A 26037-nucleotide genomic window follows, 5' to 3' on the forward strand; every position below is an offset into this window, starting at 1 on the left:
TTATATTTATCGTTTATTTATGTTTACAGCATTTTAAATGATTTATCGACTTGAATTATCAAAAATATATACTAGTATTCGATTCTGTGCATAACAAATCAACATTTGAACTGATATTTCATAAATGAAATAAAGATGTAATAAATAGCTTTTATTCCATATTACATTCGGTTCTGAAAAAAAACAAAAAAACAACAGAACTGCGTGAGGTCGCGATATTTGCGAAGTTAGTTTTATCAGAAAATGTCTAGAATGTATCTAAGATACGTAAATAGTATTCGAAGTGATTTCAACAACAACCAATAAAACAAAACTTAAAATCAACTTAACAACTGTTAATACTTTATAAACAGGATGAAGACTAAAACAACAATGGTGAAGAATGTGCCATTTCAAGATTTGAATTGTTATCGGTCACACTAACATAAACACTACATGATGTAATTGTCTGATTTAATGTGTCATATAAAGACCAAAATGTAGGACTCAGATAAGACTGGAACTTGTATAATTCAAACATTTCACACAAAGTAGGAGCCATTTTCTTCGACAAAGGTTTTTACACGTGCACTTGCATTTGTACTTGTTTCTACAAAAATCGGCCAGTTGATAATGATGCTTGCGTGGACCTCACTATTGCTTTTGATAGCATGTACATGGTATTCCGAAGTAAGATATCTAATTCTGATAACTACACTTGTAAATATTTTTGAATGTTTTTGAAATGTGAAAAGTGCAAAATTCTTAAGAAAAAAAATCGAATATTGAACAATTGTAGCTTTATACAAGTACAGTACATTAAATATTATGTATGATATACAAAAATATTTTATAGTAAAAGCAAAGTCATATAACGAGTCAAGAACACTTGGTCTTACGATTTTTAAATTGTTGAAGATCATGAAATATTCTTACAGATCTTTCAAAGGAATAGTGATGTACGTACTCGACTGATGACAACGATGATGATTACGATGACGAGGAAGATGAGATGGATGAGTAAAGGGATGACGATGGGTGATAATAAGATAATAATAAAAAAAAGTATTTCATTTATTTCAGGCTGCAACAACAATGATGCCGATGATGACTACTCATCACGATAGATATGAATCTGAATCGTTCTCATTTCAGTTTGATGGTGTAACAGTAAGATTTAGTTCTCAATTTGCTCTCTTGCTGGATAATTTTCCATCTTCATTCTTATTTGTGTCGTAAATGATTCGAAACCTGTAATTGGCAATGAATATTATACTAGACTATTTAATGACTCATATTTAGCTGACTTGAGCCAAATGCTCAAGGTGAGCTTTTGTGACCGCTCGATGTCCGTCGTGTGTGTGTCAACAATTTCTAAAAACATCTTCTTCTTCAAAACCTCCTGGCAGATTTACACTAAACTTTACAGGAATGAGCCTTTGGTGGCCCCCTTTCAAAATTTCCCAAAGAATTGAAATCCATATAGAACTCTGGTTGCCAAGGCAACCAAAAGGAAAAAAATTAAAAATATTTTTGTCCAAAACCACAATTCCTATGGCTTTTGTATTTGGTATGTAGCATCGTTTAGTGGTCCTCTACCAAGATTTTTTTAATTATTCCCCTAGGATCAAATATGGCCCCGCCCTGGGGGTCACATGGTTTACATAGATTTATATAGGCAAACACTTTGAAAATCTTATTGTCTTAAACCACAGGGCCTATGGCTTTGATATTTTGTATGTAGCATCATCTAGTGGTACTCTACCAAGATTATTCAAATTATCCCCCTAGGGTCAAATATGGCCCCGTCCTGGGGGTCACATGGTCTATAAAGACTTGTATAAGAAAAAACTTTAAAACTATTCTTGTCTGAAACCACAAGACCTAGGCATTTGATATTTGGTATGTAGCATTGCCTTGTGGTCCTCTACCAAGATTGTTCAAAATATTACCCTGGGGTGAAAAGAGGCCCTGCCCCGGGGGTCGCCCGTTTTACATAGACTTACATAGGAAAAAACTTTAAAAATCTTCTAGCCTGAAACTACAAGGCCTAGGCTTTTGATATTTGGTATGTTGCATTACCTAGTAGTCTACTTCCAATTTTTTTCTAATTATGCCCCTGGGGTGAAAAAAGGCCCAGCCCCGGGGGTCACTTGTTATATGAGTTATATAGGAAAAATACTTCAAATATTATCAGATCATATTTCCTAGACTGTTTAATTATAATTACCTGATGACATGTACAGTTTTGCACACCGATCAAGTGACCATGAATGTGACCTACTGACCTACTTTCTTGTTTTTTAAGATACAGCCTTGAAATTTGGATGACATGTACAGTTGTGCACTCCGATCTTAAAACTGACATTCAGTGACCATGAGTGTGACCTACTGACCTACTTTCTTGTTTTTTTAAGATACAGCCTTGAAATTTGAATGACATATACAGTTTTGCACACCGATCTTAAAACTGACTTTCAGTGACCATGAATGTGACCTACTGACCTACTTTCTTGCTTTTTAAAATACAGCCTTGAAATTCGGATGACATGTACAGACATGTACAGTTTAGCACACCGATCTTAAAATTGACTTTCACTGACCATGAATGTGACCTACTGACCTATTTTCTTGTTTTCTAAGATACAGCCTTGAAATTTGGATGACATGTACAATTGTGCACACCGATCTTAAAACTGACTTTCAGTGAACATGAATGTGACCTACTGACCTACTTTTTTAATATTTTAGCATCAGTTTGACATTTGAAACCTGTAGCTAATATAACCCAGGTGAGCGATCCAGGGTCATCATGACACTCTTGTTAATTTCTCGTCTTGAACTGATCGCTAAATTTAGTGGAAATAAAAGTGCAGACGACCTGTCTCGACGGGTTGGTATAACGTTATTTTTGCTTAAAACAATAGAAAAGATAGAAACTTTTGAATCCCACGGAGGCTTGCAAATGCATTGCCAAGCTGAGAACCAGCTATTGCAATATATATTCCAATGAGACTTTCTAAACAAAAGTAATTTCGAAATGATGAACATTAACATAATAAAGCTTTTAAATATTCTTCTGTGGCTGAAGAAGATGATGCAAATGATATTTATTCCACATAATTTTGTACAAGAAACAACAACATTTCTTTAATCATACTGTCATACTAACCTTTGTCAAACACAAACTTTTATCTTAGGGCATGTTAGCGGTTCGATCATTGAACAAATGTTATATCTGGCAAATTACAAGTACAGAACATCAACAAATACACACTGACGATGGACTTAGAAATGTCGAGGTAATGTTCATTTTAGAAATGTGTTTAACAATATCAAAAGGTTAAATTGAACATCCCAGGAAGCAGGGACATATTATCGAATATCGTGGTAATACCTGTATATTTAGTAGTAAATATGCATAAGTTCATGTAGAATTGTTACTTTTATAAGTAGAATTTCGACAGAATTTATCAGTGAAATTTATTACAGATTTAAACCAACATAACATAGCTTATAAAGGGTGAAGCCCTGTAAACAGTGTATGCCCTGATAAGTGTCAAGAGACCCGGTTTCTTTTCTTTTTTGGCTTCATTTTCTGACTCTGTCAATCATGTTCTTCGTGCGCAGGATTTACTTATACACTGTGTTAACTATATTCAATTATGTTTGTGTTACAGATACGAGTGTTAAAGGAGATAGAGAATGCTTACTTCACTGTTGTACCAAAGGCTATTTTACATCCAAGCATAGTAGGAGCGTGTACCAGACTCGCAAATCATTATTATCTTGTGCATTAACAATGACTGAAATAGTGGACTATTAAATTAAAAATGTTTCACTCTATAAATAGAATTTCAATGCAGTTTGTTTGCTTTTATTGTTTCTTCTTTTATACCCAGAATAAAGAAAAGGCACTTATTGGTTGGTGTTAGTATGAATGAATTGCAGTTCTGGTCCATTTTAATGAATATTCAGATGTTTTCTCATGTATTTGATAACTTGATTAGATAAATACATCGCTAAGCACTGTTTAGTTATTTTAACGTAATGGTCGTTCAAGCACTAAGAGTGAGTATTAGTCCCCTACTGATTTTACTTGAGGGGAGTTGTGCCCCCTTCCCCTCCCCCCTCCCCCCCCCCCTCCTCCCCGACTTTGCGTGCATCCGTCAGATCCCAGTCACGCAAAGTGAAAAATGAAAGTCGCATATAATGGCGGATTCAAGTAGTTATCTCTCTCTCTCTCTCTATCTCTCCTTCTTCTTCTTCTTCTTCTTCTTCTTTGCTCTGAACAGCATTTTTTCCTATTTTCATATCAAGTATAAGTGGTCTGTACTTTACAATGTGCTTGTCTGACTGAAAATATTTGTATTTATTTTCCAGTGGCCATCCTCAACTAAAATATTTTATCTTTAGGTGTATAAAATCCTCATCAATTGTATTTAGTTTTACTTAAGGTATTACGTTTGCATATAGAAAGCTACTTTAATCAGAACATGTCTAAAATGTACCTATGAAATGTAAAGAGTATTCGAAGTGATTTCAATAAAGACAACAACAACCGATAAAACAAGACTTAAAATCAATTTAACAACTGTATATACCTTACAAACAAGATGTGAATTGTTAATAGTATATTCATCTTTGTAGGTCACTTATACTTAAACACTACATAATGTAATTGCATGATTTTCTGTGTCGTAGAAAGACCAAAATGTTCGACTCAGATAAGACTGGCAGATAAGATTGTCTTGTATGCTTTAAATATTTCACACAAAGTAGGAGAAATTTTCTTCGACAAAGGTTTTTACACGTGCACTTGCAGTTGTACTTGTCTCTACATACATCGACTGTTGATAATAATGCTTGCGTGGACCTTGCTATTGCTTTTGATAGCATGTACTTGGTATTCCGACGTAAGACATCTTATTTCTATAATTAGACATTTTTATTTTATTTTTATTTTTTTGAAATGTGAAAGGAGCGAAATTCTGAAGAAGAAAAGATCGATTATTGTACAACTGTAGCTTCATATAAGCGTATACTGCATTAGACATCATCTTAATCATTAATAGTAAAGACAAACGTTCAATATTAATACATTACATTATGGCCATGCGTGGGGGTTAGAGAAAGTAAAAGACAGGTAGGTTTCCTATGCTGCTCAGTCCGCCTAGTGCTTCCTAACAGTCGTGTTAAAAAGGTGCAAAAACCTTACACCTTAAATGCCTCAACTGCAATATATATATATATATATATATATATATATATATATATACGTTAACTGCTTTGCAGAAAGAAAACGTTGGTGGGGTTAAAACAAGATAAAAGCAAAAATGATTTGTACTGGAATTATGGTGTAAACATCAATGTAGTCAGTGCTGATTTGAATTCTGAGACCGTTTCCACACTGACTACATGAGATGGTAATGTGTTCCACTGAACAACTGATCTAAGGAGAACTGAATTTTCATAACAATCAGCTGTAGTAGATGGTATCTGAAATGCCAGATGACTGTAGTGTCTGGACTGTTAACGTATTGCCTACGATCAACATCTAAATTAATAAACCGTTTTGTGAAATAAATTAGTCTACTATATTGTCTTCTAAATTGCAATGTGTTCCATTTTAAGTCTTTTATGATATTTGAGACTGTGCCCGGGGTCTTGCTATAATTGTTTGTTATGTCTTTGAATGTTTTCTAGTTTGTCTATTTCCTTCTGATAGGTAAGGATCCCATACACTAGAACAGTGTTTTAAAGTTGGTCTTAGAATAGTATTATAAGCAGCTGCCTTGGTAGAACTTTTAGAAGAATGTATGTTACGTTTTAAGAAACCTACGCTCTGACTTACTTCATTGGAAATTTTATTTACATGTGGAGACCTAGATAAATATGATGTTACTTCCACTCCTAAATAGGTAAAAGCTTCACTGACAACTGTGCAAGGTGTAGACTGTATTTATAGATTTTCTGGATCTAGAGACATGCAGTATATGTGGCATTTGTTTACATTGAAATACATCTTCCATTTCTGCTCCCATAATGATAACTACCAAGGTCCTTTTGCAGCTGGGCTGAGTCAGTCTGCGGTTTTATAGCCAATTTATGTAAAGCAGAAATAACTGACCCTTGTGGTTAGCCTGATATAACTGGAGGCCTGTCATAATGTATGATACCCAAAATGTTTTATCGTAAAAGCAAAGTTGACATATAACGAGTCAAGAACACTTGATCTTATTTTCATTAAATATCCTTATAGACCTCTCATAGAATCTGCGTAAATGAATAGTATCTTGTGTATGCGACTGATGATAACGATGATGATAAGGATGACGAGGAAGATGAGAATGATGAGGAGAAGAATGATGATGGCGGTGATTACATAAAAAAATATTAGAAAATAATATTTGATTTATTTCAGGCGGCAACAACAATGATGCCAATGATGACTACTCATCCAGAGGCGTCTAAATTCGAATCATTTCAGTTCCAGTTTGATGGTATAACGGTAAGATTTGTTTGTCACTTTTGCTCTCTTTTTACTGCTTTTATGGATAATTTTCGCATCTTCAGTCTTATTCATGTCCTGAATTCGAACACCATGATGAGAAATGTACATGATACTTATTGTTTGACGACAATTGAATTGATCGCAATATTAGTGGAAATAAAAGTGCAGCGATGTCACCTCGACGGTCCGTCTTGACGGGTTGGTATAATGATAGGGGTTTTGAATAAAAGCAGCAGAAAGGACTGCAGCTTTCGATTCCCACGAAGGCTTGCAAATGCATTTTCAAGCTGAGAACCAGACATTGCAATTTTTAAACACCAAGCGACTTTCAAATGAAAATTGTTTCCTTTTTGCTTAAATGGCCAATGGTATACCAGCATATGTATTTCACAAATCTTTCAGTCCCTGTTTGGATGAACATTAACATAAAAACGGCCCACTGACTAGCGCTTTTGGAAAAAGCTAATCTTGTAAATATAATAAATTATATTCTTACTGAAGAAGGTTATGCAAATGATACAGATGCCACATTATTTTGTACAAAAAACAACAACAACATATACTCACCTTTATCAAACATATGTCTTTATTCTAGGGGATGTTGGCGGTCCGATCATTGAACAAATGTTATATTTGGCAAATCACAAGCACAGAGCACCAACAGATACACACTGACGATGGACTTAGAAATGTCGAGGTTATTTTCATTTTAGACATCTATTTAACAATATTAAAAGGTTAAACTGAACATCCCAGGAAGCATGTACATATTACCGAATGCCGTGAGAAAACACTGTATGTAGTAATTAATTTGCAAAAGTACATATTTCTGTGAGATGTTGAATAAATTACTTTTAAAAGTAAATTTCGGTAGAATTTGGCAGTTAACTATATTACAGATTTAAACCAACATAACACAGCTTATAGTCAGTCAATATAAACAGTGTATGCCGTTCTAAGAATAAAGACCATCTTCAAATAAAGACACAGTTTCTTTTCTTTATTTCGAACTCTGTTACACACTGTTTTAATTATATTCAATTATATGTTTTGTGTTACAGATACGAGTGTTGAAGGAGATAGAAAATGCTTACTTCACTGTTGTACCAAAGGCTATTTTACATCCAAGCATAGTAGGAGCGTGTTCCAAAATCGCAAATCATTTTTATCTTGTGCATTAACAATGACTGAAATAGTGGATTATCAAATTAGAAATGTTTATCTTATTGGTGTCACTCTATTAATAAAAATATCATTCAGTTAGTTTGGTTTTATTGTTTCTATCTTATACTCTAAAAATAGAAAAAGAAACAGCATTCGATTGATATTAGTATTAATGAATTATAATATAAACAATATTCATGTGTTTTTCTCGTGTTTTTAAAAACTTGATTACATCAATACACCAATAAACATTATTTATTTTACGTAAAGGTCGTTCAAGCATTGAGAGTGATTATTAGGGTCACTGATATCTTGTGGTCCCCTGTCCTCCCCGTCTTTGTGCGCACTCTTTGTCTCACACAGTGAGATTCATACAGGAAGAAAGTAGGATTCAAATAGTGCTCATGGTTCTCTGCTCGCATTTCAGTTTTGTAGCGAACATTGTTTTGAGTATAATTTCCAAAAGGCAGCATTTGTGGGCCAATTGTGTCCCGAAAACGTATGCATAAAATCATACATAAAAGTGTCAGATTTTAAAGCACAGAACGCAACTAAATTAAAACTAACAGCCTCTGTTTGATACTGTTCATATGAGAGATATTTAAATGTGCGATAATGAACCAACTGGCTTAATCTTTTCCGGATATTACTTGACGGTGTAAAACGTCAGTAGGTAGGAATTGGCTGGAACCAGTTCTTCGAACAATTTCTGGATTTTAGCATATTGTAGTTCTAAGCAACAAAATGTCTCATGCAGCGTATTGGCGCCAGTAGTGAAGTCTGTAGTGTCCTCCGTAGGTCATTGGACTTTCAAACTTTTACTTAGGACTTACTAACAGCTCCTAGGCACGACATGATAACTCCTAGGTACACGATAACTCCTACGTACGACTAACTTATGTGTAGGATTTAGAAAATTATCAAGTGAGAATTATTCTGCAAGGGTTTCTGTTCTGTGGTTCTACAGTCTTCCTTGTGGACCTATTTACGAAACCAGTGTCCAACATAGGAGGTGGTAAGTCGCAGGAAGATTTAATTACTAATCTGCTGCCACGAGTCATTCTCGCATACCAGAGGTCGGATGATGTTCGTCTCGGGATTTTGACGAACATCTGATGATGAGAATGTCACCAGTGCGCTGCTGTACGTATTCGTCTGTCCGTCACTCCTTTATATGTCTCACATTTTTCGATGGATTTTACCAGGATGTCATGATACAATAGATGTCAAATAACTTATGGGCGAAAAATAACATAAAGGTATAACATCTTGTTTGATTATAATACAACGTTAACGTCAAACGCATGCGTACAAAATCAGTAAACGTCATAGTGGAGATTTGAGAAAAAACGGAATTTTGACTTTCTATTTTTACAAGAGTTATGTTTTGTCAAATACTAAATATAAGGTCTGGTTTATGGATTCCCAGCGTATCTTTCCAGCTTTCACACAATGGGGTCATGGATACGACTGTATATCCAAGTCACTAATCCATTCTTTTAAATAGCGTACACAGAATATCAACCCTGATGCGAATATGAGCGTTATTGAGGTAGGGCATTTCATGAATGTATTTTTGTTATATAATTCGACGGTGTCGATCGAAAATCCCGAAAAATAAAATGGTGGTTTTCAGGAGAGGCAAAAAACTAATTTTTAGTGTTTTTCCGCCTTTTTTAAATCAAAAATAAAATACCGAATAATGATTTTTTCAGATCAATTTCTGAAAAAAGTAAACAACATAGAACATCCATACTTGCAATGCTAATTGGTATTTGGATGAGCTACATGCTTGACTATTGAAAAGTATTTAAAGACACTTTAAGTTAAGAAAATGTTGAAATGCACTATTCGGCTTTTTTCCAATCAGCGAAATGCATCGGCATTTTCTATCTATCTCATTATTCGGTATTTTATTTCTTCATGTTTCACCCCCTTCCCATTAGCTAATTGACCCCAGATTTGGAAAGAATGTGCGCAGGAAAATGCTGAACATTATTCGGCAAAGAAAGAAAGTAGGCATTTTCGTTATTCGGGATTTTCGATCGACACCGTATATTATGCAAGTCTAATGGAAAATGGTTCCTGCGGGTTCCTATGACAACGTACTGACAGACCAGACGGGCAGCTATCATGCAATATTGCAGATAAAAGATAAAAAGTACATATGCACTGGTTTAAACAGACCATCAAGTCCTGATTGTATTTAAAATGTCTATCACCAGGGCAAGATCTTGTACTCTTTCAGCGGGAATTGTAATCGTCCATTGAAATTATCTCAAAATTTAATGATGCATGTAAGATCCTGTAGGTGACTCACTAAAAACAATAACAGAAATTCCTGCAACTAACATTTGTGGTAAGATCCGTGATTGCCAAAAGTATACTTTGACATACTAGAAATTTTCTGTTTAGCTATAATTCTCTTACCATTTCTTGTATTCTAAATTTGCAGATCTACAGCAAATGTAAAATGGAGGAGTTTCAAATCTACATTTTGGATTTTGTACGCATTTTAATAAATACGAGTCCAAATTTCTGAAAAACGCTCAGTAACAGACTTATTTATTTAGGTAGTGCTGTAAGTCGATGACAAAATTAATGCTAGTACAACCATTAAAAAGAAAGGAATATCAAAACATACACATTGACCATGGTCTTAAAAAATGTTTATTTAAATGAATTCATACTCTGTGAAATAAGAAATTTTCAAGGTTGTTCTGCATCAGACATGGGCTAAATTTCAAAATGGTAGTATACTGAAAACACTAAAAACATGAGGGTAATGCCGGACATGAGTCTATCTGTTTCTTTAATCCTCTTCTACTATATATATAATGTGTTTATAGGATTTTCTTCCACTTTTTATGTTGCCCTAGGTCATGGTAACAAAATGAATCACTAAAACAATGTAATAGGTATTGAACTTCTCTCACATCCTTCTAGAATACCTAGCTTTATTCCTCATGAATTCTATCTAAATAATAAATGTTTGTTTGTTCTGGTTTTAACGCCGTTTTTCAACAGTATTTCAGTTATGTAACAGCGGGCATCTGTCCCAGTACAAACCTGTTATCCGCAAGTAACTGCCAACTTCCCCACATGAATCAGAGGTGGAGGACTAATGATGTCAGACACAATGTTGTGACAAATAGTCACGGAGAACATACGTCCGGCCCGAGGATCGAACTCGCGACCCCACGATCCGTAGACCAACGCTCTTACCTACTGAGCTAAGCGGGCGGGTAAACAGTCATAACATTTACTTCAGACATGTGTGTTGGAGGAGACAGACAATGTCTTCTTTAGTTGTACCACGCTAAAACTGCAGTATAATCAGTAATGTGCTGCACTAATACCTTTCACATTAATGACGTTTTATGATATTTAACTATAAAAGAAAAACATACAATTTTTATTGTGTTATCATTACCCTTCTGAATTCTATACCTATCAACATGGTCAGACGTGTTTTAATTTTAATATACAACCACATTTTGACCACAAGTGTTTCTAAAATAACTTCAAAGTAAGCAATTTTTGGCAACTGGTTTCTTCTTGTGTAACTAGCCAAGTTCAATGCAGAAGTGCCGTCGAAATCAATTAGGTCCTGTCAGCTGAAAAACATATATGAGCCGTGCCATGAAAAAACCAACATAGTGGCTTTGCGACCAGCATGGATCCAGACCAGCCTGCGCTCTACCCTTAACCCTGACCTCATGGCACGGGTCATATGTATACAAATGGACACAGACAGATATTTTAGGCATCGGGCAAACACAAAACTCCAAAGATAAAGTAACAACAATGATTTATTTTTACTTTAAAGACATTAAAATCCAAATGTCATTCATATTTAAGATAAATAAAGCATGATATGTATAAAGGATAAATATTAAAAACCTCAAAAGTATCACAGAAACATGTAAGTGTAACCTTAAAGCATGTAAACATGAATATTCAGTGTAACAAAGTGTTAAAATTTCTTCATCTTTCATGCCACTGTTACAGAAAACAAAAGTATTTGTGACATGTTAACTGTAAAAGAAAAAGGACTAAGTATGAACTACATAACCGTTACAGTAAAATGGACGGAATAAGTAACATTTGATTCTTATGTGAGCTTTTTGCTCTTTTAAAATGACGCTTTAAGTAAACTTTTAAAGTAAATTTACATAACACATCTTCAATATAACCTTACAACTTTAAAGACTTACAAGTCAATTCTGTAACTTGAAAATGGTTTACTTTAATTACTTCTGTTTTTCTTAAGAAAAAATCTAAGCTTTAGAACACAAATAAATTACTGTCTTCTATGAGCTCTTTATGACAAAAATAAATTAAAATAAATAACAAAATGATGCAATGATTAAAACTAATGATTCCCTAAGCAGAACTGATTCAAGCTAAAATAAAATAGTCCAGTAAACATCATAGATCACTTAGGTCTCTCCATGTATAAATGCACAATTTCTGTTTTTTACATATGTTACAAGTTTTTCTAAATGTAATACTGCTTATTTTATTTTCTTCACCTGTTTAGGCCATATACAGACAAAAAAACAGTCTTACATCTAATTTGGTGAAAACAAAAATCATTATGTGTGTTCTACAGAGTAGACTAAGTAAGCTCTCCTTTTTTTTTTAAATACAATGTATTTCTTCTTTTGCATAAAAGCAGGTGAAGTAATTTACTAGTAACTGTATTTGAAATTTTCCTGGAATGAAACTATTTCTCCCTGTCTTAACAATTAGAATGCTTTATGTGGTTTTGTTTTACAAATACGTTAGAATACATATGAGCCGTGCCATGGGAAAACCAACATAGTGGGTGTGTGACCAGCATGAATCCAGACCAGCCTGCGCATCCGCGCAGTCTGGTCAGGCTCCATGCTGTTCACTTTTAAAGCCTATTGGAATTTGAGAAACTGTTAGCGGATGCGCAGGCTGGTCTGGATCCATGCTGGTCGCACACCCACTATGTTGGTTTTCCCATGGCACGGCTCATATTCATAAACTGTTAAAGCATAATACTTATAAATGTTCAAGTATATAGATGTAACATCTCAGAACAATTTTAAATGAAATAAGGTTTCCCAGGTAAAAAAACATATTCCAAGAAACTAAATTTCAATTCAAGTCAGGTTCATAAATAAAAACCATGTCTTTTTTTAAGATTGTGTTTTTTCTTCTACAGTGATTTGACTTGTCTCAACAGGTTCGCTGAATGACTTTGCACATGTTGTGTTCATGGAATCTTTCTCCTCTTGTTGCATCTGTCTCTCCACCACTTGTTTTAGCCGGACCATATTCTGTGCCGCAGGTAAGAATTTACGCACAAAAAATATGTGTATCTGATGAGTCCAGAAGTTAAACTGACGTGTTGCTTCGTCAAGATCCTCCTCAATGTCCTCATCTACATCTGAAACAGATTTCAATCAATTCAATTACTGACCAATTTGGCAATGTGCTATTATCAATCAATATAATTTAAAGGAGAAATCAGATAGTTTTTTTATGGTCCACTTTGTTGTAACAGGATTAGTAATGACTCAAAAATGAAACATGACACAAACTGACAATGAAATAAGGCTCTACCCTTATACCAGACCTAATACATGTTGCTTGGACCATCTAATATTTTCCGGAGAAAAACACTAGCAAAGACTGTGCAAGACAAACACAAGAAAACATAGGACTAAACTCAGTGCTCCCCATCCCTCTCTCTATTTGAGAAAACGATATATATGGCTGGAAAATACTGCATACTAATAAGCTCAATACTAACTTTGTACTATTGCTACAAGTACTTAAAAACTGAAATCACAAGTGACTCAATTTTCAATCATTTAAACTTGATCTTTTGTGTCTATCCTACAGAATTAAAATACCCGGAAATTACTTTCAAATAAAAGGTGTAACTAGTTTTCAATACGTATATCACATTCTACAGTTTCTAAATCTACTGTTTAACACACTGTGCATGTTTTGTACCTTTAAGACACACATTAGAATGAGAGTTCTCATCTTCTTCAGGTACAATTATCAGCACTGGAACTTAATTTAAATAAGAAGTCTTTAAATAATTTTTGCTAATTTCAATACTTTTACATTAGTCATGTCAAAATAAACAAACTAAGACTATTTCGTTGCACTTTCCTCCATGCTTTTTCTGAAAGGCCAATCATTGTTTCAGTCTCATACTAACTTGTCTCTTTGGGTTATACTGTCTCAAAACTTGTTTTAACACATTTCATCGAAACTTTATTCATCTGCTTATTTCAAATGTATGGAAACAAATGTTTCAATTTTCATTGTTTAAACTTGCCTCTAAGTTTCTAAAAAAGTTGATAATCTCCGTTTATTTAAAAAACTTGACCTTCAACCTTACCTTGAGTATGACCTTCTTCCTCCTCAGTTTGACCTCCAACTGACACAGTACTCTGCATGAGTTTATCATTGTCATCAGTTGTATTAGTACTGATAAAAGATGCACTCTTCTGCTGCTCTGCTAATGTTTGAGGTTCTACAATATCAGCAAGAGGTACTATAGATTTTTCAAAGTAATAAGTATTCATCTTCTGACAGCTGATAAGGTTCAAGGTCAAAATCCACATCATTATGAAAAACAGTCCTGCTTTATCTAATAAAACTGTTTGTTTCCAGCATTACAAGCAATTTATTAAACTTGCACATTGTTATGAATATAAGTTCAGACTGCAGTTCTAATTATGCAATGGTGTAAGTAAAAAATTACAAACATTTCAGTGTCCCTTTCACAAAATATGGTCATTAAGTACAACCGAATCAATGTATGGTGTTGAGTATATGCACCAACCTTTTGCAGAGCCATGCCTGCTAGAAACATCACCATGTCCTCCCTCGGAATTAGCGGCTGTTACATTGGATGCTGATGGGTGCAATTGATGCTGAAAGATACACTAAAACTTTAAAACTAAAAGTCTATCATTATACTAACAATAATATTAATAATAATATTAACTTTATTCAAAGAGGATAACATATTTGGCTATAGCCAGTCTAACATTATAACTTAGTATGTAACATAGACAGTGAAGTGAAAGACATACACTGAAATAACATATTATATAACAAGAGCACCGCCTTGCGGGTGCTGACGCTCATCTGATTTTTTTTGTATAATAGAAATATTGTCCTACCCGTGATTTTCTAAGTCTAAAAAGGGCCATCACTCTTGCAAAAAGCAGGATAGAGTTATGTTTCTTGATGTACAGTGTCCACTTATGATGGTGAAAAACTGTTGCAAGTTTTAAAGCAATAGCTTTGATAGTTCATGAGAAAACTTGACTTAAACATAATATTCAACCAAGAAAATGATTTTTCTAAGTCCAAAAGGGCAATAATTATTGCAAAAAGCAGGATGGAGTTTTGTTGCTTTACAGGTCAGCTTAATTGTAAAAAGAGCTATCAAGTTTTTAAATCAATAGCTTTGATAGTTTCAAGAATAAAAGTGACTAAACTATTTTTGCACTTTCCCAGCAAAGATATTTTTCAGTCTCAAAATGGGGAGCCATAAACTGTTTAAAAATGCAGAGAGTTATGTTTCTGCTTAATGTCAGTTATATGGTGAACAATGTTTCAATTTTTTAAAGCCTAATTTCTGAAAAGTTTGATAAAGCTCCTATAAAAAACTTAAACCAAAGAAATGATTTTTCTCAGCTCCAAGAACAGATCTGCATGATTTCTTGCATATTAAGAATGATGAAAGATGTTTCTGGGGAATGTTTGAGGTTCTACAATATCAGCAAGAGTATAAGTTTTCAAAGTAAAAAGCATCTTGATATGTTTCAGGAGAAAATACCACATATAAAACTTACCAGATCTGATATTTTCTAATACAAATGTGTCCCAAATAAAGCAATTTAAAATGCAATGATAGATATAGTTCTGCTTACAGTCATTATGCATGGTGAAGTAAAAAATATCCACAGTGTTTCAAAAGCAATAAGCTTGTATGTTTAGAAAAAGATGATCTTAACAAAACATTCCAGCCCAAAGCGACGTTCATGGATGCTGAGGCAATGATGCTCAAGGATACACTAAAACTTAAAATTATTTTTATACAAAAAAATAATATAAAAATATATCATTAGAGCATAACATATGGTATAGCCATGAACATTAAACTCGGTAAATAACAGAAGTAAAATTATGTACATAGTTTGAAAGAAATAATGTTATTGTACATAACCACAAACCCTAAAATCTCTTAATATGTGAGATCAACATGAGAAAGAATGAGATTACATTTTAAAAAAGAATCATTGCTGATGCAGTAGTCAGATAATCAGTTAAGTGAGAAGTAATTGCAATTATTAACAAATAGTAGGACATTTCAATGAAAATGGTGACACAAACTGAGAATAGGAGACAGCTTTCTAAACTGCTCCACTGAAAATCTACTGTTTCAACTACTAAAACTTCATGGAGCTAAACCATTCCTACTTATCATAATAACACAAGACTTCACCTATATATGTTCCCTCAAAAGGTACAGTTTATCCTCCAAATTATTAAAGGTAAAGTTTCCGGTGTAAGATCATAGTACAGAACATAAAACAAACAGGTCAGAATTCCAATATTATAAACTGACCTAACAAGGCATTCAGAAATGCAGAAATGAAACACAAACATAGAACAACATACCCCATCATGTACTTTAGAAGATCCCCCTTCGCCTGTTTTTGTAGTACCATCAGCAGACGACACCGCTCTAGTTGGAGAACCAGTCTCCGGTGACTGGCCTTCACGTGGTGTACCCTGGGCTACAGACTGCTCATCCAAACCTCCCTGCAAATACAAATAAATACATGTATGGTGATAAATGAAATATACTAAAATCTTATCAAAGTCAAAACTACAGTTATATCCTTTAAGTGACCCTGCTCATCGTTCTCACTGCTACATTTGATTTAATATGCAACAAAATGATACTGTTTCTACTTCTGTATTTTTCTACAAAAGCATCCTTCAGAAACATACATCTGGTAACAATACATTCTTGTGTAGCGAAGTGAAATAAAATCAAACTTAAATTTTTGACAAATCTGAAGTCTTAGGCTATACAAAAAAAAAGAAGAAAAGAAAAATTCTCATAAATAAAGAAAATGAGCTTGTGTTTATTGTTTGGCAATAAGTGATCATCGTTCCTTTTAACACGTTTTTCCATATCAGGAAATTTAATGTTTGACTGTTTGAAGAAAGACAACAAAATACCCTAGAATTATTCATAAATGACAGTTTGTACTGTAGCCACTGTTGTTAACTTACATGACTGGTTAACCTAGAGGGTGAGCCAGGTATAGAATACATGCTTTCATCTTTTGTAACACTGGTTGAGGGGCGAGGAGTGTTTGGATCCTTGACCACAGCCTCTGTCACATATTTTTCAGCACAGCCAATTAATCCTTCAAAGAACTCTAGGAAAGACATCTGAAAATAAATGTGACTTTTTGAAAAATAAATGTAAACAGGAATAGACAGCATAATTTACTTAGGGTGTTGCAAGAAAGACAACTTAAAAACAAATAAATTTGCCCTCACACACAAAGACTTTACAACAGAAGCACTATTATAATTAAAAAGTAATTGAAATAAGTTCTTCTAAGTTGATTTTCAAGTCTAAAGTTTGAATGATGATAAATTAATACATGTACACTTCAACAGTATAGAGAGATTGGGTGTATCTCTCCTGAAATTTTCACTCTAAAAATGAGCTGGGGATGAAGTTAGGAACAATCATTTGATTTATAATGTATCCTCACTCTGGATTTCTGACATTATAAAATAAATTAACAAAACCAACAATAAAGTTGAGACACGGAAACTGAAACTTGGAGCAACAAGCTCTATTATCTGCACTTTTATCAACATTGGTACTTTCTACAACCTGCTCTAGTCTTTAGACTTACTTCAAAACTAAAATTTGGAGCTACCAACTCTAGTGTGTGGACTTCTTCAAACTATTAGTTAAAGCAACAAGTTCTAATTTTTGGATTTACTTTAAATTCTTCTATTTGAACTTACTTCAAGTTCGAGATTATAACACCCTTCTCCATCTGCAACATTAGGGTCATCATATGCCAGCACCTCTATCACATCCTTCGGTGTTAAGTCGTTGTTGACCAGTTTTAAATCCTAGGGTATAAAATATAATCTAGTATTAGTATACAATATCTAAAGTTTATTTCACAGAACTTTAATATCCCATAAATACTTCACAAGATTACATCCCCATAGCCCAATTGCAATAAAATATCAAATAAAATTTAAGGATAAAAGAACTCATTTTATGCAGACAAAGATGCAGTGATATTTTCTAACAATAAATGAAATAAACTTTAAAGGGCAGCTTCATTTTTGAGGAAGTGCCTACATTAATACAGGCTTTCAAGCACTATTTGGCAAAAAATAGTGTTTTTTAATAATAATTTTAGGGAGGCCTGAAGAAATTAGGATTTTTTAGGAATTTTAGGGCCATTGAAAGCCTGTTGTAAAATATACTCAGACGGACCTGCTCTTAAAGATAGATTATGCAAAATAAAATGCAATTTTCAACACATATGTCTCTTAGAGATGTGTATGTTAGTAAGATGACAGTAATTATATGTCTTCAGGCCCCACGTTCACAAAACATTTTTTGGTCTCATCTGAGTTTTGAGATAGCAAATTTGACTAGAACTTCCAAGATTAAATTTCAACTGAGACTGACCATCAATACTGAACAGTCACTTGAAATTAGTTATTAATTAACTTAACATTTAATTTCAAGCAAGCAATTTAGATATATGTTCACGATCAAACTCAGCTGAGACTGAAAATGTTTTGTGAACAGAGATGACCTCATCTTAAGCTCTATCATAACACACCTATTACAGGTACTTCTTTAATACTATGCTTTATGTGTTTTTGAAAAGATTTAATACTGCCTGTACTTTAAGTACATGTAAGTAGGTAAAATATGTCACTGCACAGGTTAAGATTATAATCCTTCTTAGCCCATTTTATATAGTTCCTATCCATATTGAACAGACTGTTGACTAAGACATGCCACTTAAATAACAGCTTACATTTGTGTTGCTTTTAGCGCAACTGCTTTCATATAATCTTATATTCCATTTAGCTATTGTCCAAATTGATAAGTTTTACAATAAACTGTTAGATCTGCATTTATGCAAAAAATTTAATGAATTTAGCCAGTTAGACTTACTGAATGTTCCTAAGGAATACTTTTTGTATAATAATACATATTAACCTGCAGGTCAAACATTCAAATAAATTACAATTTCTGATCAGGGCACTGATAAAGATGTAAGTTACTTTATGTGTAGCTAATATCATATATGATCTGTGAAGCATATTTTCAATTAAAGAAATTTTGGGCTACAACTTACCTTAATCATATGTAAAAATTCTCTCATCTTGAATGAGTTATCATTTGGTGAGTGCTGAAATACAGAGACATCATAATATAATATACTTATGTAACATGCAGAATATTTATGCAATAAAACACCGTTCACAATGGGGAGGATCAAAATGATCAAGTTAATCAAGGTTTCAAGGAATTCAAACATAAAAGGTACACTGTGAAATCATTAATATTCGTGGGGGACCAAATTTCATGTATTTCATGGTTGAGCCAATCCACGAAATTTAATCCCAACGAAGAAGTAAAGTTCCCATTAATTTTCTGTTCTAAAGTTGAAATCCATGAATTCATATCCCCATGAAATTGCTGTTTAGACCAAAACCACGAAATTTTATGCCCATGAAATTAAATGATTCTACAGTATGTATAAGAAAAATAGCAGAGGACAACTTGAATTACACAAGTTGGCCTTGAGTGATTGATGCTCAAGCAAGCGAGCAGTTACGTAAGGGAAATATATTTACACATATACCTAGTATCTATTTTTTTGTTCTGATACATTTTTCAAAATGAGCCGCGCCATGGGAAAACCAACATAGTGGGTGTGCGACCAGCATGGATCCAGACCAGCCTGCGCATCCGCGCAGTCTGGTCAGGATCCATGCTGTTCGCTAACAGTTTCTCCAACTCCAATATGCTTTAAAAGCGAACAGCATGGAGCCTGACCAGACTGCGTGGATGCGCAGGCTGGTCTGGATCCATGCTGGTCGCACACTCTCTATGTTGGTTTTCCCATGGCACGGCTCAAATATATTTTACTTTATTTTTATGATCTGTATTTTATATGACAAACGGCCACTTATCATAATTCACCCAATACTTCCAAATATGAAATGGAAAACCAATCACCTTTCAACACAACAATCTACCTGAAAGGGCAAAGGCAGCACAGAAAATAAGATGACAGCTGCTCAACCATGAGGTTACAAGTTCAAACCCAAGTGAGTCCAGAGTGTTACATGTACTTCTTCATATATATGGCATATCAAAATTGTGACTTGAGAATGATCATTCAAGCTTCAATAAAGCTTTTACTATGTAACTTACAGTTCTAGGTGTGGTCAGTGCCTGGTATATCTCATAGGACGGGTCTTGATGGACTAACGCATTCACTGCTCTTCTTGCTTCATAGTAAAATTTACCTGTAATTATCCATTCATTCAGTAAAAAGTTTAGACAGTGGGAATTAAATATGTCAGCATTCATAATAACATCTTGTTTTATACTGCAGTTGAATTCAGGAACTTTGATGTCCATTAAACAGTTTTTAGTTAACAACAATAGTGACCTACATCAAAATAACATATATATGATGTTTTTATACCTTTTAAATTTACTTTAGTAAGATATACTCCAATAAAAAATTCATTAAACTAGAGCTGCTTTTGAGAAAAGTGCATGTCTGCAACAATTGCTTAATCATCTGAATAGTAAAAAAGTATACTTCAGGAGTAAGTTTTAGGATGATGGTTCAGTAATTTTTGGAGCAACTTTTTGAATGAATGGTTCAGTATTTTTATGAATCTAGGTGAATAGGATGAATGGTTCAGTAATTATGGTCAAAGGCCATTATTCCGAAGAGCCTGGGCCGATTTGGCTAGTTATCGAACTTGGCCAAGGACTTATTGGCAAACACATTTTGTTTGAGTTTGGTGAAGATCGGATGAGAAATGTTCGACCTTGAGTGCGGACAAGCTTTGTGACAGACATACAGACAGGAGTAAATCAATATGGCTCCCACACCACTGTGTGGTGGGAGACATAATTAATTAAAATATTTATTCGTGAAACTAGAGCAATATTTAAATTGATCAATATCCCAAGACACTCCATTGATACAGGGAAGGCAAGTTCTCCTGACAAGGTAAACAACTGATGCTAGTGTTACAAAAATCCATTCAGCAGTTTAGAAAATATGGAGCGAACATGAAATATAGTAATTCTACTTTTGACCTCCAAATATGACCTTGATCTTGAACCAAGTGACCCGGGTCATTCTTGTCTCTTGTTAACACATATTATGAGTTACATGAAAATCCATTGAACAATTTCAGAGATATGCTTCCAGAAACAAATAACACCTGGATCCAACTACCTACAGAAGAACTCCAAAACAACCATTATATATCTGTATCTGGGGGTATAATTATGCAGATATAATGTTACCTACCTTTTACATTACATGCATATCTGAGTATATTGTCAGAAATCAACTTTGATACACACCATGCCAGCTTAGGAGTCGTGCCACTGAAACATATTTTTAATCATATTAAGTGTGTAGTCTGCTGAAACATGTATTATATACATTGAAACTGAGCAAAATCTTTGGCAGAGTGGTTTAGGCCACTGATTTTAAATCACTTGCCACTCACCTACTTCGGTTCAAAACCAAGCTTAGGGCTGTGGAATTCTTTCATGTGAGGAAAACATGCAGTTGGCTTGGCACAACTCAGGTGCCCCTCTTCTGTCTTAAATGGTGCCCTTAGAGACACCTAGGTTCATCCACCCTTAAAATTAAACTTTGCTAAGTTGCCATATGATCTACATAATCATTGTACTAATACGGCTTAAAACCCAACAAAACAAACTGATAAGCTGATTTAGAAATACCTAATACTGGAGCAAATAAGTAGGCTAGCCTTTTTTAAATGATGCACATTTACAAGTTCACAAGTCAGGAAAACAGTAATGTAATGTTTTTCAGCTTTGTTATGTATGATTAGCTCATAAGACTAATTTATTCTTTTCATTTTTGTTTGCTTTGATATAGAGAAAACCTATTCTCATCAAGTGATATGATCTCATTATTTCAAATGATGACAAATGATTGGTATGTGATGCAAATTCAACTTACGGGTGATCTTTTTTGTACAAATGGTATGCTAGCACTATCAAGTTATTCACAAACTGTCTCTGTAAAATTCTCTCATATGGGCTGTGAATTTCTGTGTTTGACTTTTTAAAACCTGAAAAGAAAATGCACATACACTTATAGTAGTGTGTAACTTAATTATTTAATTCTTGTCTCTCTCCGGGAATATCTAATATCTACTTATTATATACATAAACTGCATCATATATTTCGTCAAGCTATAGATGGTATACATGATGTTGAAAAAACTTTTCTGGTTGAGATTTTGAAAAGACATGGCTATCATGTTGTCACCTCCATTATCACTGCTATCATCATCGGCAGCAATATCATCAGCAGATCTGATGACAACTGCATAATGAGGTAACCATGGTTATACCCTCATGCAGAATAGAACAAGAGCACCGCCTTGCGGGTGCTGACGCTCATCTGATTTTTTTTGTGTAATAGAAATATTGTCCTACCCATGATTTTCTAAGTCTAACAAGAGTGCAAGAATGTCACAATATACGCCCGTCACAGCAAATTTCTTTACTCTAGCACCTGTATTTGCAAATGGAATTTTAATTTTGTGCTTGTTTAGTAATAACTAAGTGTTTTGTTTTTCTAAGTCCACAAAAAAACTCCTTACCAGGTAGAGATACCTTAAAATACACCTAAAATTGGAAAGTAACATCTATGTTGTACCACAGAAAAGTGGTCTTGGTTTTTCCCTACGGTCAATTATAAAAAAGTTACAATATAAGTTATTTATAGTAACAACTAAGGGAAGTTAATCTTAAAAAAAAAAAAAAAAAAAAAAAAAAAAAAAAAAAAAAATTGTAAGTCCACACAAAAATCTTTACCAGGTAGAGACTGGTCAAAATACACCTCAAAATTGGATGTAGCATGCATGTTGTACTACAGAAAAGTGGTCTCGATTTTTCCCTACGACTAGTAATGAAAAAGTTACAATATAAGCTATTTATAGTAACAACAAAGGGAAGTAATTCTAAAGAAGGGAACTGCGCATGACACTTCGTCTCATGATGGTGTATAATTGTGTCAAGTTACATCAAAATCCCTCCATGCATGAAGAAGAAATGCTTCGGACAAAGTCATTCTTGTATCTGACCTTTGGCCTCTAAGTGTGACCTTGACCTTAGACCTAGGGACCTGGTTCTTGCGCATGACACTACGTCTTGTGGTGGTGAACATTTGTGCCAAGTTATATCAAAATCCCTCTATGCATGAAGAAGAAATGCTCCGGACAAGGTTTTCATTCTTGTATCCTTTGACCTCTAAGTGTGACCTTGACCTTAGACCTAGAAACCTGGTTCTTGCACATGACACTCCGCCTCATGGTGGTGAACATTTGTGCCAAGTTATATCAAAATCCCTCTATGCATGAAGAAGAAATGCTCCGGACAAAGTTTTCATTCTTGTATCCTTTGACCTCTAAGTGTGACCTTGACCTTAGACCTAGGGACCTGGTTCTTGCGCATGACACTCCTTCTCATGATGATGAACAATTGTGCCAACTTTCATCAAAATCCCTCTATGCATGAAGAAGATATGCTCCGGACAAAGTCATTCTTGAATTTGACCTTTGACCTCCAAGTGTGACCTTGACCTTAGACCTAGGGACCTGGTTCTTGCGCATGACACTCCGTCTCATGATGGTGAACAACTGTGCCAAGTTTCATCAAAATCCCTTCATGCATGTAGAAGATATGCTCCGGACAAGGTCTGTGGACGCCGCCCACCCGCCCGCCAGGGGCGTTCCCATAATACGTCCCGTTTTTCAAACGGGCGTATAAAAAGGGCCATCATTCTTGCAAAAAGCAGGATAGAGTTATGTTTCTTGATGTACAGTGTCCACTTATGATGGTGAAAAACTGTTGCAAGTTTTAAAGCAATAGCTTTGATAGTTTATGAGAAAAGTTGACTTAAACATAATACTCAACCAAGAAAATGATTTTCTAAGTCCAAAAGGGGCAATAATTATTGCAAAAAGCAGGATGGTATTATGTTGCTTGCTTTACAGGGTCAGCTTATGATGGTGAACAAGTGTTGCAAGTTTCAAAGCAATAGCTTTGATAGTTTAAGAGAAAAAGTTGACCTAAACATAAAACTTAACCAAGAAATCTGATATTTTCTAAGTCCAAAAGGGGCCATAAATCTTGCAAAAAGCAGGACGGAGTTATGTTTCTTGCTGTACAGGGTCAACTTATGATGGTGAACAAGTGTTGCAAGTCTTAAAGCAATAGCTTTGATAGTTTAGGATAAAAGCTGACCTAAACATAAAACTTAACCAAGAAAACTGATTTTCTAAGTCCAAAAGGGGCAATAAATCTTGCAAAAAGCAAGATGGAGTTATGTTTCTTGATGTACAGGGTCTGCTTATGATGGTGAACAAGTATTCCAAGTTTCAAAGCAATAGCTTTGATAGTTTAGGAGAAAAGTTGACCTAAACATAAAACTTAACCAAGAAATCTGATATTTTCTAAGTACAAAAGGGGCCATAAATCTTGCAAAAAGCAAGATGGAGTTATGTTTCTTGCTATACAGGGTCAGCTTATGATGGTGAACAAGTATTCCAAGTTTCAAAGCAATAGCTTTGATAGTTTAGGAGAAAAGCTGACCTAAACATAAAACTTAACCAGGCAACGCCGACGCCGACAACCGCTCAAGTGATGACAATAGCTCATCATTTTTTTTCAAAAAATCAGATGAGCTAAAAACTGTATTAGAAAACAGATACTGTGAAATAATTAATATTCATTGGGTACTAATTTTTGTGGATTTTGTGGTCGAGTCAATCCGCAAAATAAAATACCAATGAACAAGTAAAATTCCCATTTATTTTATCCTCAAAATTTGAAATCCATGAATTTATATCCCTGCTAAATAACCAATTTAGCCAAAAAAAGTTCAAGGCTGAAGAAATTATTTGATTTTACAGTACTGAAATGCTATTAAATCCTCTGACATTCAGACTGCATAAACAAACTTAATTAACTAATAAATATTATTTATGTGCATATAACTCTTCCCAGGAAACTAAAATTTCCATGCAAAAACAAAACATCAAAGCTATCATTGTAACAGCCATGCTATTGAAATCCTATACATGTAATATTCTAATGTATAGCACTTTTAATCTTGAGTATTTTACCAGTAAATCAGCTAGCTTTTTACATATATACTGAAATTAATATTGGGAATTTTTTTGGCTCTTATAGATTTTCCCATGTAACTTGTATGAAAAGTAAACAATTTGTTATTTTGAAAAATGTGTATGTGTCCAACTGACATAAGTCCCTCCTTAGAATAACTGTCCATAACCGGCAGATAATTATTAAGGGCCATATCTCTTCAAAATTATAGTCCCTTAAAAATCCATCTTCATAATACATTAAAACAACAAGCATATTTATACTAAGGTAATTTGCACATTCAGGTAGTTTCATTATAATCCAAACAATGGCAGAGCAAGAAGACAATTTTGCATTTTTATGTCTAAGTTTTTCACCTGAAATGTTGATGAAATGGGCCCAGCAGCCCCAGTTTAACAATACGGGTTCTGGATATCTCACCTAGCATTCTGTCCATGTCCATCAATGTTTTTTCTTTATGATGTAAGCGTGTGTCCTTCAGGAACCTCCAGAACTGCATCTTGTTCATTACAAATGTATTATCTGGGCTCTCCTCATGACCCAGAGAGCTGTAGTAACTGTAAGAAAACAGTAAATATTGATTAAACTGTAAACAAACCAATGAAATATCAAACTATAACATTAGTGAGATAGCCTATGGTCTTCTATCGTATTTCTGCTCTTTCATTTCAAAAAGAAAATATTTGACTTTATTTCAATACTTAAGATTTTCAAAACACAAACTGCATGATACTACACAATCAGGGACAACACAATTAAAACTTCCAAACACTTCAAAAGATCTGAGTTTTGAATATCAAAATATTGAAGGCTCTTTTATGTCATAATGGAAGTTTTATGAAAGTCATTTCCAGCTTTTTATATAGTATAAGCC

The 26037-nt window shown here is 34.2% G+C and overlaps 3 protein-coding genes across 5 annotated transcripts in view; 2 read left to right on the forward strand and 1 right to left on the reverse strand.

Moving 5' to 3' along the window:
• Positions 1 to 505: 505 nt before the first annotated feature.
• Positions 506 to 3902, forward strand: LOC123523594 (uncharacterized). The gene is made up of 4 exons (XM_045301256.2): positions 506 to 669; positions 1063 to 1149; positions 3180 to 3281; positions 3660 to 3902. The coding sequence occupies exons 1-4, from the start codon at positions 613 to 615 to the stop codon at positions 3777 to 3779; spliced, it is 366 nt and encodes a 121-aa protein (XP_045157191.2). The 5' UTR covers positions 506 to 612; the 3' UTR covers positions 3780 to 3902.
• Positions 3903 to 4714: 812 nt separating this feature from the next.
• On the forward strand, positions 4715 to 7750 carry LOC123523593 (uncharacterized). The gene is made up of 4 exons (XM_045301255.2): positions 4715 to 4895; positions 6404 to 6490; positions 7089 to 7190; positions 7555 to 7750. Exons 1-4 carry the CDS (start codon positions 4842 to 4844, stop codon positions 7672 to 7674), a joined length of 363 nt encoding a protein of 120 aa, XP_045157190.2. The 5' UTR covers positions 4715 to 4841; the 3' UTR covers positions 7675 to 7750.
• A 3706-nt stretch (positions 7751 to 11456) lies between these two features.
• Positions 11457 to 26037, reverse strand: part of LOC123525144 (radial spoke head 10 homolog B-like) — a 46607-nt gene continuing 32026 nt past the window's right edge. For 2 of the 3 annotated variants that reach the window (XM_053538143.1, XM_045303930.2), the window contains exons 9-20: positions 25584 to 25720; positions 21988 to 22099; positions 21301 to 21380; positions 20178 to 20272; positions 19093 to 19146; positions 17726 to 17836; positions 16970 to 17131; positions 16346 to 16489; positions 14496 to 14586; positions 14049 to 14183; positions 13652 to 13714; positions 11457 to 13079 (exon numbers count right to left, since the gene is read on the reverse strand). In XM_053538143.1, the coding sequence (XP_053394118.1) occupies positions 12829 to 13079; positions 13652 to 13714; positions 14049 to 14183; positions 14496 to 14586; positions 16346 to 16489; positions 16970 to 17131; positions 17726 to 17836; positions 19093 to 19146; positions 20178 to 20272; positions 21301 to 21380; positions 21988 to 22099; positions 25584 to 25720 (1435 nt within the window). In that variant the 3' untranslated portion in view covers positions 11457 to 12828. The remainder of the gene's footprint in view (positions 13080 to 13651; positions 13715 to 14048; positions 14184 to 14495; positions 14587 to 16345; positions 16490 to 16969; positions 17132 to 17725; positions 17837 to 19092; positions 19147 to 20177; positions 20273 to 21300; positions 21381 to 21987; positions 22100 to 25583; positions 25721 to 26037) is intronic. The other variant, XM_053538144.1, reaches the window with a different exon arrangement.

The sequence above is a fragment of the Mercenaria mercenaria genome, chromosome 3 (genome assembly GCF_021730395.1).
Source record: "Mercenaria mercenaria strain notata chromosome 3, MADL_Memer_1, whole genome shotgun sequence".
NCBI lineage: Eukaryota > Metazoa > Mollusca > Bivalvia > Venerida > Veneridae > Mercenaria > Mercenaria mercenaria.